Raw genomic sequence first — 15,135 nt, forward strand, 5'->3', positions numbered from 1 at the left:
AACCATGGTTCGATTAAGTGTAGGGGTAGAGGGCATTCACCTGTTGGCTTTTCAGTGTGCAGAGAAGTTACCGTGTAGTTCACGAAGAACAGTAAACGCATCTCATCTGATGCAGGACCCTGCCTCATCTATTAGATTTTTTGCTCCACAATCACCTCAGTGTCTATTATTCCGGTGTTCGTGTGGGGACTGATATGAACGGTCGTATTAGGATCTTCTGCGTGAAACAGTTGATAGCTGAAGAAAGCGATTTCTACCACATGTCTTACTGTATGTCCTCATTTTGACTTTGACCTAGTGTATAACATTAAACACCTTAAAATACTACCTTTCTTCCGATGACTTCAAATTGTGGAGGACCGAACTGATACCGTATGATAACCGAGGGACTACAAGGATGGATTCACTGATTGCGCTGTTGAACTCAGTAATTAGACGGCTTCACTAACGTTCAGGTGAGTCTAGCAGTGGTGCTGTGGACGTTCGTTGTCTTGATTTCAACCAGTGTGGTATTGTATGCGCCGAAGGATGCATAAATAGCTCCATTTCCTTCACCTTTGTTCCCCGCGGCGTTGTTTCATTGTCAGGACCTGCGACCGCTGCTACATCTTTCGTGGTAGGCAGAAAGAAGCCGCGGAGTTAGGAAAGTATAATGACTAATACTGCAGCAAAAAGCTCGATGACAGAAGTAAAGATCTGAAATGCAGACAGGCAGTAGCAAAGGAAAGCTCGGCTACAAAATAGAAATATGAACAACGAATACAAATCCGTTTATTTGGAGGATCTATAATACAAGAATCTGAATAATTGGGATGAAGTGAAAAGAAAAGAATGTTAGAAGTTTGATAATGCTGCAGCCTTTAGCCCCTGCTCTTTGTGTATATGATAACGAAATTGTTTGGCGACGGAAAATAAAACTAAAATATTAAAAATGATTTTAACCAGCAAGACCGTATGACACGCTATTTGTAGCTGACAGTTTTAATCTCGAAGATTGAAAATGAACTACAGAAATCTGCTTGTGAAGTACACAAAACCGCATATATAAGATATCAGTACAAAAATCGTCATGGCTTCCTGTGGGGGAAAAACAGTGAGAACAACAGTAATTGAAAAATTCGTAGTTCAAATAGTTCTAAATTTTTGGAGCTCATGCTGACGTGAAGGAGGCGTAGAGCAAAAAGACAAAATTGGCAAGGTCAGTTACCTGATCAGGTGTTCTCATCAAAACAGAATGTGTACAGAAACGTTTCGTAAAATATGTGTCGGTACCAACAGAGTATGAAAGTGAATCTTGAATAAGAAAGAAGAAGACTAAAGGCCAACCAAACTAAATTCCTCAGGAACGTAGGATAGGTAGTTAGATTATGAAATAACAGTAGATAGTAGGAAGGAATTGAATAAAACTGGGTATCACATCTGGTGTGAATGAGTCAGCATTCTGTACCACTAAATTTTTGGCAAGAGCCGGCCGCGGTGGTCTAGCGGTTCTAGGCGCTCAGTCCGGAGCCGCGCGACTGCTACGGTCGCAGGTTCGAATCCTGCCTCGGGCATGGATGTGTGTGATGTCCTTAGGTTAGTTAGGTTTAAGTAGTTCTAAGTTCTAGGGGACTGATGACCATAGATGTTAAGTCCCATAGTGCTCAGAGCCATTTCTTTTTTTGCAAGATAAGACAGTCAAAAAGATGGAAGGACCCAGTGTGGCTGGAACAGGCTGGACAAGGCGTAACGCATCATTATTTGGAAATATTTCCTGACGAATTTGATTCTTCAGTTTCTCTCTGCTGGTTCATAGTGCCCGTTGGACACGATGAACTGGCAGTACACCCGTAGATTGTTCGAACTAATACAGTAACACTTATAGTAACGTTACATGCACCTGAAATGTTATGACCTAAAGCAGTAAGTAATGTATGGATTTTGAAGTTTATTACAGAAGGCTGGCGATTATAGCTACTTCTAAAGAGGTGCTGAATCGAACTGGGCAGAAATTGACACAGGCTAAATAAAGGGTTCGGGTGGTTGGAAGTGAAGCTTCAATACTGAAGGAAGGGTGTGCATGTCATACAAAACTCGGGTTTAACCAATTCTTGAACACTGAAGTGCTCATTATCAAAGAGTGGATGCAAGTGTTTTGCTCCTAGATTCGTATCGTTGGAAATTATCCACTTGAGAATAAACGAATCATTGGGATATTTCATTGTGATATTTCGAACGGCAGAATTACACTTATAAATTTATTCCGTAATCAGCCTTGTTGCTGTAACAATTGACGACTCGGCTAAAGAGGCGGTTGATTTTTATCGCAGGTTTCGTAATTTCACATGTTTAGCCTCGTAACGTCACAAATATGAAGGCAATAAAATTTTGTCCTACCACCATCCTTTAAAGGGCGAACTGGTATGATCTGCAGTATTGAAGTGCAAAGTTGAAGGCCTTCATAAGGGAACGTACTACACACACTGTTGTGGGCAGGACTTGTATAAATGGGCATTTTCCCGGGAATTTGCCCAAAGCAGTCACAATTGATCAAATTTTGGCGTTTATATAAATATTTTTTAAAGTTTTTACCGCTAGAACGTATAATTTACCAGGAACAATACTCAAGATATTAAGTTTGTAAATGTGTACATTTAAATATACGTATGTCATTCATTGCTTCTATTACTAAGAACGACAGGAAATAAGAGAAAAAAGCGTGTATTATATTTTTTACTAACATTTCAACTTGTTGAACCATGGAAGGGCGCGTGTTACGAACAGCTGCTTATCATTTACCCTGTAGTTCCACTGTTAAACCGAAACCCCCCCCCCCCCCCATACCCATGGGCACGCGGACACACCACGTTGAACAGCTGTTCAGTGATAATCCGGTATAAAAAAAAAGTCCTTAGGTCATCGCTTTGTAATGTAACACTGTTAATCAGTGTCAAGTCTGTGACTATACTGAAGAGAGTATTGATACCAAAATTACTGAATGTACTAAACAGCTGGCATGTGCTTCTGGATAATACACATTTTTAAATGTTAAAAAATTTCCAGTGAAAACAACAAGCAAATTGCTTTACTGTCAAGTATAGTGGCATTTGAGACTATAGTTTCCTAGTCTGCTCCTTTCTTTACCTACTTTCGTATGACTTCAATGCTGTAAGGATAAAATGAGAACTCTAAAAAGATTTTATAACAAAGGATCGATGCCCAAGACGCTGGAATCTTTAGATTCCGCTGCTAGTAGAGTCCTAAAGAATCGGCGATTGTTGGACTCGTGGGATCTGAATACACACATTATCATCCAAATTAAAATCATTATGGATAAACCTCTTACTCTAATTTTTAAGTAATATAGTATAAGTAAAAATGCTACTTACTATGCATAAATATTTTATTTCAAAGATTACTTTTAAACTTTTTTCTTTTATGTACTACCCCACGAAATGACCTCGTTAAAAATGTATGGTTATGTTTACAGTCCAATTTACTTCCCGTAATAACTGTTCCCTAACTCTCGAGCAGCTTTTTCAACTTGCTTACTTAAACACTACAGAAGCAGTTTAAAATATTTTTATGAGCACAACTTGTCAATCTTTAAGATGCGTATATGCTCTCTCTCTGAAACTGCATAAATATTCAGATCTGATCAGATTTCAAATTGGTGGAGAAATTGGCAAGTTGCTCTAAAAGTTTAGTTTTTCACGTCATAAAACGAAAAAATTATACTTTAACTAGAATATCAACGAGTCACTGATGGAACCAACCAACTCGTACATCTGGTTGTAACACTTTGCAAAGAATTAGCTGTAAATGAGTACAAAGGGTCATACCCTCTGCCATGCACCTCACGGTGGATTGCAGATATAGACGTAGATATACAAAATGGGTTGGAGCTGATTCCTTTTCAAACTTGTCTCCTGTATGATATGGTCTTGTGTATAAAACATTTAAATACGATATATTTAAATTGATTCCTCCATTCAGTTAAGAAAAGATAATCTTTAAAAGGTGTCGCGTTAAGTCGGTCATGTTTAAATGTGTGGTGTGCAAAGAATTTATCTAGAGCAGAGTTTGGAAAGATGTCTTACTACGTATGACACGAAAGGAGCAAGCAGTGGGAACTGCGGGGCAATTGACTTCCAAGATCCCTTTTTTTATTACGTGCGAAGAAATATATTTTATTCAACCGTGCATAAATTCAGTTCGACATTCCTTTATCAAAGGGAACGAAATCATATGTATATATTGCCTTATTTTATTAATAGGATGTACATGTGCACAATAAAGGCACTGAAGGCTGGCGGATGAAGGCACTTTTGGTGCAAGGAAGGACGGGCTATAAGAGGTGTCAGGCGGACCAAGAAAAAAGGAGGGGGGGGCAGAGGGAGAGAGAGAGAGAGAGAGAGAGGATTCCCCACACCTGATAGACCTATCAGTCGCAGCGGAGTGGTGTTATCGGGACGCAGTTCAGACGAACTGCACACAGGTCAGGACTGAGTTCAAGGTCACTCGGATGGGAGGCTAGGGGCAAAAAAAAATGGTTGGCGCGAATTCCCCTCGTGGTACGCGTGTGCTGAACACGCGCCCAACACCTTATCTCCGTTAACTCTGCATGAGCATTCTGCCAACTCCAACAAACTGTTGCCAGCTGGTCAGTTAATCGCCTTATTCCGATCGTTACGTTTGTGGCCGCGTTGAAGCGCGATAGTACGGAATTGCATTTGTTTCAGTGGTAATAGGGAAGTTCTTTCCTGTAACTGCCGTTAGGCAGCGTAGTGTCCGCAATATGGCGATGAGAAGGGTGCTTGTAGCGTTCGAAAAGTATGCTTACCGTGATTGTTTAGCAGGCAGTTTAACACCTAAGTTTTGCAGAAGCATCTCAACTTCAAGAGCAAACCATCCGAATATAAAAGAAAGGGAGGTTGTAGAAGAAACGACAGATGCGGTAAGCAGTTGCGCTTAATGTTGGCTTTCTGTCTTTGGCTTGGTGGAGACTGTTAAATTATAAGTGAACGGGGATTTGCATGTCTCAGTAAATAGTTTCTTCGAAATCTGTCTTGCTAAACTTTAGTACTGTACACTGTGTTGCGGTCTGCTAACGGTTTTTGTATGTTCCAACAAGAGAACCAGAAATTCATTGTTGGAATGAGGTGCTAATTATGTTGCTGACTTTGTCGTAGAGTATAGCACCACACAGAATAAGCGAGTAGAATTTGTATACTTGATCCTTTTCCATTTTTCGTGGATTATGTGCAATGTATATACGTAATATGTATAAAAATACTCGGAGACAGTTAATTATCTGTGTTATGAATGAATGTACGTTGCAGTTTGTTTTTAAGGATAAAAGGTGCGTTAAATATGGCAGGAACGTTACCACCTGGCTACAAAACTGCTCGTTATTACAACATTGACTTCGTATCCACGTCCAGATGATCACTTAACCTAGACCTCGGGCTACACTACAAATTAGTCTGTCACCACAACCAAGGTTTCAAAGTAGTCCAGTATCACCCTCCAGTCGAATAAGTGTTAACAAAGCTATCCTGTCGACCCGGTTTTCTGTTACTATCATAATGCACTAAAGTAACACTCTAAAATTAGAGCAACATACTGATTTACTTAATTAAGCATCATCATTGCCACCTGTTATATGCGCAGTTTGATGAACTTAACTGCTTATGGACGGTGTTGGAATTAGTCAGAAAAGAGGAAAGTACCAACAGGGTTACTGAAAAATCGAAGATGTGCATGGACTGTAGAAAATAAAAACCTGATGAAAATAATGGTAAAATTCTCAACGTAAATTGTGGGCTTGTGGTAGGTACTAAGAATTGCTGCAGGGTTTTTTAACTGCAGAAAGAAATTGTGCGTTACCAGAGACAAGAATATTGTGTAAAAGCAATAACGGGACATGAGATGTAACTATTTTCATTAGTTTACTATCGTCATTAGTTTTATTATTATTTAATTGGCAGATCGTTTCCGTCTACGTGTCTAGCGTTCAGTGTGCGCAGTTCTAAGTACTGAAATTATCTTTAAGTTGGGACTAAGAACTGTTTAAAATTTAGAGAATCAACTGAAAGATTATTGAACAGCCAGTGTAACAAATTAAACGAATGATACTGTGGATTGCAGACTAGCAGTACTATCAGAATTAATTCTCACGTTAAGATAATAGTACATTTTTATCGGTGGAACGTACTGGTACGTAAAGTACAGGTATATAGTCGTACGTAGCACTTAATATAAGCTTCTCTGTAAACATGGAAATGTTCATAGTCTCAGCCTGTTGTATGTTCCATTTCACGTGCATTTTGATGGCGAAACAATGTTCAGATTCTTTGCGTAGTATTTTATTTCGGTAGCTTTTTCATGTTGCCTTTCTAATGTAAAGGGTGTCTCATAAACGACACTTCAGAATGCAAAAATACGAATTTGTTGATAAAAACTAGTAATTTACATATTCCAGTGTGTGGTGCTTGTGATGTGTGACATATATTAAGCAAATGCTCGCAGCCCCTCGTTCTTTCGATGAAATAGTCCCTAACTTCCCGGCATACTTGTACCTCATTCTCTAAAATTACGGGCCGATATTCGGCCTTGAACTCGGGAATAGGGATCATGGCGTATACAGGATTCCAAATATCGCTAAGAAAGAAATCACATGGTGTGAAATCAAAAAATTTAGTTGGCAGATTAACATTACCGTTGTTAGGAATTGCCCGCTCCTAATTTCACAAACAAGTAATAGAATATATAGTTAATACGTGAAAAAAGTAAATTTAATATAGGCCTAATACTGTTTCTGAAAGTGTTACTTTGGAAGGTGATATCACGATTGCGTATTAATTTCCATATGTAATTCTTCATCAGTGTATTCAGAAGAACTCTTGTCATGTATTAATTTTTTTATCATCAATTTAAGTTGCTATATAGGCATCTTTTTTTTCGAGGTTTAGTGTTAATGTTTCTCTGGTTTGTCTCCTTTATATGTATTTAGTAAAAGGTATTTTTAACGTGTTCATTACATTGCTAGTGCCGTGTTCAACATATTTACTGTGTCTTCGGACACCGTTCTTAATGTCACATTTCACACAGTTGGCGAATATCGTAAGATAGTGTGACGATAGTCTTGTAAGCCGAGAATCGGTTAACATAACGTGAATGTGAATGTTGTAAATTTACTGACATTGCAGACATATAGTAATCTCAAACATTTTGCGGCAAAATGAGTTAGTGTAACGAAATACGGACTGAAGAAATTAACACAGATGTTCCGTCAGATTATGATAGTTTGAAAACGGTGCAAACATAGGCAACTTCCTTCGAATGATCAGAATGTAAAATTGTGCACTTCACAAAACGAAAACCTATGTCAGTGAGTCACGGATTGAATCTCTGAATTCATATGTAAAAATATGATTCACAAAAATCTCGTGGTACTTATGCAAGGAAATTGCTTGAACGTGTTTAGGACTCGAACAGAACGGGTGACCTTGAACGTAAAGGAAAAAAAAGGGCGGCACGGTGGTCTCAGGATTGTTTGACCCAGGACAGTGTTATTCATATGCTGACATATTTGAAGTGGGAAAACACTTGGGATCGCAAACTACGCCACGAACCTACTTTTTAACTTCAAAGAACAAACCTACCGCGATCAATCTAGGACTACACGAAGACGTCCCTACGTATCGTTTCCGTATGGTTTTGACAAGATGTCTATACAGCGCGCACAGAGGTTTTGAAGCAATCCTCCTTACGACGTTCCATTCATGTAGACGGGAAGGAGCCTTAATGACTCAGAAAATTGAAAGTGCTCTCTGCAAACGGCGGTTTGCAGACTATGGATAGAGATGCAGATACCGTTCACTTGACGTACGTGATCTTTAGAAATATTCATCTTGTGGTGTTGCAGTTCATCCTATTTTAGAAATATTAGTGTAAAATGTAGTTTATTTCGACCTCTGTGTACCAGGCGCTGAGGTTTCTTCGCCCTTGTAGTTGAGGATACACAGATGAGAAAGGCGGTGGGGGGGCGGCAGATGTAATAATTATCGACAGCTGTTGGTGTGGAGAAAGAATGGAACACAAAAGGCGGCACTATCTCATTGTGAATGACTAATCAAGCTTCCCGAGCTCCCGGCTATCTGCATATGCACCATATGGCTCTGTTTGAATCGGCGTAATATTGCTTCCGGGAGCCTTTCGTGCAAGGTATCTAGATTTAAAAAGGTGTTTAGACTTACGGAGTGAGGTGGCAACTAGATACAATTTATAAAAAATAGAAAAGTTTTCTGGATTTGTATAGGCCAAATAGTGTAACGTAATCGCTGCACTTCCAGTCAGATGAGTGACTAAAACGTAGGAAACCTGTATGGAATGTGATACCTACATTATTTAATGTACCAAACAGCCACCACACGTGTAGCTGAAGGGAAAACCGCTCAGGCGTCATAAGAGTAGAAACAAATTCAATTGTTGCTACATCTGAGCAACAAACGTAAGAGTTCTAAACGTATTCGCTTTTGAAGCAAAAGTAATTATAGTTGCAAAGATATTCGTCTATCAAAGTAGTGATTCGTAAGAATGGGCAAATTATTAGGCTCCATAAAAACTTTGTGTGTCAAGAAAAGTGCCTGTCATAATAAGACAACAGAGTTTCTCATGCATGAAATACGTAGGTACATTCTGTTGCTGACAGCAGAGTACGCTGCAATGTACAGGTACTTCATAAATGAGTTGTAGCTAGTGTCATTGAATCAGTGACATAACGTTTTTTACACGGTAATTAATGTCCCTTGGCAATTTATTAATGCATGGAACGCAAAACTATATTTCCTTTAGGAGAAAAAAATAAAACGTGTGATATAATTACGATGCATGTCCATGTCTACTTTCTCACCGCTTAGAGGGCCTCTCACCAGCTGCCAAACGGCAACACTTTCACACTTATCGCGACTGTATTACATTATGTGGAATAATTTATACTGCTGCAGTCACTTTTTACTGATATTTTATTAGCACAATGCATTTCGGCAGCATGCTGCCATCATCAGATGCATTATACAGTTACTTATACATCAACTGATACGTTATGTACATTAGCTGTTTGTGCCAGTGGTGTTAAGAATCGAAAAATAAACCTGTATGGAAGGATAAATCAGTTACCGTGTGTACATTACGTGAATAGCATGATTACGTAATATATTAATACGTTTACTTACATTTCTGTTGGCGATTTCATTTTCTGGCACACAGTAACAGGTAAATCACAACTTTTCATATATTATATAAAAAGAATCATCAGTTCGCTGCTATGTTAGCAGGTCCTTTGCCTCCATTTTCTGCGATCCATTGCTTCCTTCTTAAGGCTGCTGTATGTTGTACCGTCCATCATGTCATCCAGTATCTGGAATCTCTTCCTTCCTCGCTTCCTTTTCCCTTCTACATAACCGTCATTCTTTCTTAATATATGCCCAATCTTTTCTTCTCTTTATTACATCTAGTAACTGTCCCTCCTCTCCCACTCTTCTCAGTACCTCTTCATTTTTACTCTGTCCATCCAACTTATTCTTTCCATCTTCCGCCATGTCCAGATCTCAAAAGCCTCCAGCCTTTGTCATTTTTCGTCATAGTCCACGTTTCAGCACCATATAGAACACTCCATACAAGACATTTTATGAGTCTCTCCCTAAGTTGTCTGTCCAGACTGCTGCAGAAAATTCTCCTTTTCTTGTAAAACGCCTCTTTTGCCATTGCTATCCTTGTTTTAATTTCTGTGGTGCACTTCCAGTCGGTGTCTATCCTGCTTTCAAGATACTTAAAATTTGGTGTTAATTTTCATTCCATATTTTTTTCCATTAGTTGCAATGGTGTTCACCAAATCCTTTAATTCTTTTTCCCTGTAGCTAGAAGGACCATGTCATCAGCAAACCTCAAATACCCTACTCTTCTTCCTCCAATTTCTACGCTTTGTCATCTACTGAGCATTTTTCAGTTATATTTTCCAAGTAGAGGTTGAAAAGAGTAGGTGGTAGACATCATCCTTGTCTTACTCCTTTTCCTAGTCCGATCCAGTTTGTACTTTCTCCTCTCACTTTAATTCTTATCCCAAACCACATTGTCAAATGCCTTTTCTAGATCGATGAAGCACATATGTAGGTCTCAACCTTTTTCAATAAACCTTTCTCCCGAATTTCGTAGGAGCCCTATTGCATCTCTGGTGCCCGTATTCAGTCTAAAGCCAAACTGCTCCTCGCCAAGATTCTGCTTCATTACTTTCTCAAGTCTTTTATTAATTATTCTTAACATCACTTTGACTGCATGTGAAATGAGGCTGATTGTCCTGTGCTCGCTGCATTTCTTGGTTCCTTCTTTTTTCGGTATAAAAAGAATAAGGGACCCCAAATGGACTTCTATGAAGAACTGGAAATCTTTATTCATGGCACAGCACATGAAGATGTATTATTAAATGATAAGCTTGAAAGTAGTAATGTTAACTTCTTCAAAAACTTCTCCAACATTAAATGCTTATTTCAGTGACAGAAAAGTTTTCATTAAGTATCCATGTAACAGTCTCCATATTGCCAATACATCTAGACAAAAGCCCTAATCTTCAATACGGGTACATATTACTGTGTTTCTCCATACAGGTTTATTTTTCGATTCTTAACCCCACTGGCATACACAGCTAATGTACATAACCTGTCAGCTGATGTATAAGTAACAGTGTAATGCACCTGATGATGGCAGCATGCTGCCGAAATGCATTATGCTAATAAAATATTTGTAAAAAGTGACTGCAGCAAAATATATTCCACATAACTTATAATACAGTTGCAGACCTCATATAACATGGATAAATTTAAATGTATGTATTAGACTGGGGCAACTAAGTATCGCGACATTAAACATTTTTGTAGGTGACTCTGATGTATGCACAGTAGTTGGGCGTTTCTGTTCCTTCTTGTTTGCTCAGTGTTCTCTTCTTCCTTGGTTTGTCGTGGAACCTCGCTTGCTTAACCCGTAACTGGTACACCTATAAATTGTAACACATAAGGTACATCTGGGTCCTCGGGACCCACCCAAGTTTTGAGTATATTTTGGTAAAAAAAACACATTTAAATGAAATTTAAATATGAAACTTTTATTAATGTTTTGTTACTAATGTTTTAAAACCACATTCCTCATTTATGGTCATACCTTAAAGATGTTACAAAAAAGGACAATAAACTGCATAAAATACGAAATGTGAAAAATATACTTTTGGAAAGTCCTGCACATCAGTTACAAATAGTAAGATAGACAACTGAAACTTCACGTTTAAACACAAAATGTACTATGCTTCACAACAGTAAGCCAGAAGAAAAGTTCAAAATCAATATAAAAATTTCTGCAGGCACAACTTTTGGATAAATTTTAGTACATTTCTCAGCTAAATGACTATGTGATCTTTGAAAATAGCAGAAATTATGACAAAATATTAGGTTTCAATTATACAGCATCTTCACCAGTCCATTTCAGTTATTTCATTCATCCAGACTACCGAAACAGTTTGGACATAAAGCAGTGGAACATTCCAAACATAATGGTGTTCGACATCTGGCACACGCCCGGGATGCTTTCCTGTCTTTTTTAGATGGGCACACTGAGCATCTTTTCCTCTTCGATTTAGTAGCACCAGCTTCACTGTGAACCTGGGATGTTCCTGATGCCTTGGAGGGGGTCATGCCTAGAATATCACAAATGGAATTTCGGATATCTTTTCTCAAAAATGGAGAATCCAATCTTCTTTTCATACAATCACTTATGAGTTGTGTACCTAGTTCAATGAGGAATTCTCTGCGTGTCACATCATCAGTATCTTCTTTCCCATGGTACAAAACAAAAGCATTTACACCTGCTATATCTAGCATAGTGTAGAAGACTGCCATAGGCCACCGCCTTGTTCTTCTAGAAGTCGTGTAATTATGCGTCTTTTCGTCAAGTGCGTCAACTCCACCTTTTGTTTTATTGTAGTCATGGATTATTTCAGGCTTATTTTCCACCATACATTCTCCATGGTGCATTGTCGATATCAGGTTGACAACCTTGTTCTTTTTGGGGACGTGTGAAAGTATTGTTACAGAACCAGAGTATCCGTAGATTGAAGAAGACACATTTCTGCCCTTTGCTGTTGAAAAGCTTGGTGGTAGCTCAGCCTTGTTCTTTCTCATGGTGCCAATATAAGTCAAATTACAGTTCGACAACTCATTGACCAACTCCACACTTGAGAACCAGTTGTCCCCTGTCACATTTCTGTTACTTCCCTTGATTGGTTCAACCAACCGCATGACAACAGCTGTTGGTAAGAGGACACGGCGCGGGATGGCTACAGCTGATTTTCCCGAATATATCTCTGCATTCAAACAGTAGTGCATTTTGGCATCAGCTAGAATAAATATTTTTATACCGTATTTCCGTGGCTTGGATGGAATGTACATCCTAAATGGACATCTACCACGGAATCCTACAAGCATTTCGTCAACAGTGACGTACTCTCCGACTGAATAGTTTTCTTGACAAGCTTCTATCAATGAATTGAAGAGCCAAGAGATGTGGTACAGTTTATCTGTGAGTTTCCTTGCGTCACGGGTTGCTGCATCATCAAAACGAAGGCAACGTAATAAAAACAGCAAACGTTTCAAGGGCATAGTTGCCCTAAAAATTGGTCTACCAGTGCCGTTTGTAGCATATAAACCATTCAGATCTTCGTTGTTTGACTTGAAGGCTCCCCACAAATAACAAAGACCTATGACAGCTTTTATTTCAGTACTGTCTGTTAGATTTGAAAAAGAATTCTTTTTTGACTCAGGTGGCAATGACATAATCTTTTCATTGGTTCTGAGTACTACCTCTGCAATCATTTCTTTGCTGAAAAGTAGTTCCCAAAATGCTAGAGGGGTCTTTTCTGTTACCTGTCTAGCTGCATTACGTATGCCAGGAAAGTGAATTGGAGCAATGATGTTGGTTTGAGAGGTTCTTCCACGTATGCTGGGTGTTGTTGACCACTTGAATCTGTTTCTTCCATAGATATAATTAGTTCCAGATTGTTCGTTGTTACTGTCTCCATCATCACTTTCATCACTTCCAGTTTCATGTTCACTAATTTCATAGTCACTGTCGCTTCCACTTATGTCTTCAATATCACTGTCCAATGGTTCGTTCAGATTATCTGTAGTATCTTCCTCGCTCATTTTTCTGAAGCACTACACCGTAAATCCAAGATACCGGAAATAATGCCACGAAAAGAAAACTTTCACTAACGGTACACCTGGGTCCACGGGACCCGATCACCTTTATAGAAACAAAACTAACAAAGAAACGCCTGCAACAATGTTGTGGGCTGGTAGCCAGTTGATTGTTAGGAGAGTACAGGGAGAGGGAAGTCAGTGCTACCACACACATCACGGAGCTGGAAAAAAGAAATTTCGCTCGGGTCCCTGGGACCCAGGTGTACCAGTTACGGGTTAAGCATTCTGTTGAGAGATTAGTCGTTGAAGCCGCTTTCTGAACCTCCCGGTTCCTGTTGCGTCTAATTGAACGAGGGCCGTTGAAAAAAGTAAGGCGAGTTTTCAAATTTCGCGGGAAACGTATATTCTGCTATCGATCTTTTTTTCATGTTGGCATATATGTTCACAGTTTAAAGTGTACAGCGTACTTGAGTTTGTTTTTGACGGCTAACTTAGGCGTTTTCAGTGTGCTCGGCAATTTTCGATTATTATAAAAACGGAACTAAGAATTTGCATCAAATTTTGTGTGAAAAATGGAATCAAGTGCTCTAAAAACCTTAAAGTGGCATACTGTGAATCTGCTCTAAGTAAAAAAGTGTACAAATGGTAAAAGCTCTTCTAAGGTGGCCGAGAATATTGCAATTACGAACCTCGCTCTGGACGCCACAGCACAACAGATGATGTCGAAGCTGTGAAGAAAATTGTTTTGGAAAATCGTCGAAGTTGGTGAGGATGGTTGCATACCGCTCGGCTCCTGTCATGAGATTTTTTTCGGATGTTTTGGGCACGAGACGTGTCAGTGAAGTTTGTTCCAGAAATTTCTAAATTCTGATCAGAAGAACCGTCGCATGACCATCGCTCAGGGGCGCTTGAATGACGTCAATGGTTGTCCTGATTTGCTAAAAAGGGTCATAACTGGTGACGAAACATGGGTTTACGCTTATGACGTCGAAACTAAAGCCCAACCGTTCCAATGGAAGCATCCCGGAGAGCCAAGACCGAAAAAACATGCCAAGGTCCATAAAATGTCGAAGTTTTGTTCACTGTTCTCTCAATTACCGTGGCATCATGAATTTTTGCCTCAAGGTCGTACGGTCAGAGTATTACCTTGACGTTATGCGCCGTTTGCGAGAAGCAAAGAAGAAATATGCAAAAAAACGTTCGGAATTGTGGAAAAACAATTCGTCGGTTTTGCTTCACAATGCACCTGCTCATTCACCGTTGCTTGTGAGATTTTTCTGCAAAAACACAACAATAATGCCTCAGCCATCGGATTTGGCCCACTGCAACTTTTTCGTTTCCAAAACTAAAGAGGCCTATGAAAGAACGAAGACTTTCAACGATTGCAGAAATAAAAACTGCATCGCTGGAAGTACTCAAGGCTGTACCAAAAAGTGCTTATGAGGAGTGCTTAGGATTGGAAGAAGCGTTGGCAGAAGTGTATAGTATCTGAAAGGGGGGGAGGGGAGGATTACTTTGAACGGGACAAGAGTATTGATGGGTAAAAAAACAATTTTTCATAAAAATATAATCACCTTACTTTGTGAAATACCTCGTATGCTTCGGTAGTACCTTTCGGTGTGTTGAAGTGTACTGTGTACCAGTGTTAGCACGAATCCCCCTAATTTTGCCTTAATGGTCTTTCCGCGAGATACGTAGGAGGAAGAATTACATTGGTTGACTTCTAGGAACAAACTTCCTCGTAAATTCAACGGCAAATCACACCGTGATGTAGTACGCCCCTCCTGCAGCGTCCGCCACTTGTGTTGAAAATATCACTCCCGTAAACCTGGTCATTACTTCAATGATGCCCTTGTACTCCTTGTGGGAGAATTACTGACCAGTTCTCAGCAAAATTGCAGTGAAGCAG

General features: G+C 39.3%; 1 protein-coding gene across 2 annotated transcripts in view; it reads left to right on the forward strand.

The window, feature by feature from the left end:
• The window catches only part of LOC124554161 (probable citrate synthase 2, mitochondrial), a 236,619-nt gene that overhangs the window by 13,660 nt on the left and 207,824 nt on the right, over positions 1-15,135 (forward strand). Inside the window, exon 1 of one of the 2 annotated variants that reach the window (XM_047128231.1) lies at positions 4,677-4,936. The exons of the other annotated variant lie outside the window; for it this stretch is intronic. Within the exon in view, the coding sequence (XP_046984187.1) occupies positions 4,778-4,936 (159 nt within the window). The 5' untranslated portion in view covers positions 4,677-4,777. Of the gene's footprint in view, positions 1-4,676; positions 4,937-15,135 lie in introns of those variants that run through there. 2 annotated transcript variants of the gene reach the window in all.

Source organism: Schistocerca americana, chromosome 11 (genome assembly GCF_021461395.2).
Source record: "Schistocerca americana isolate TAMUIC-IGC-003095 chromosome 11, iqSchAmer2.1, whole genome shotgun sequence".
NCBI lineage: Eukaryota > Metazoa > Arthropoda > Insecta > Orthoptera > Acrididae > Schistocerca > Schistocerca americana.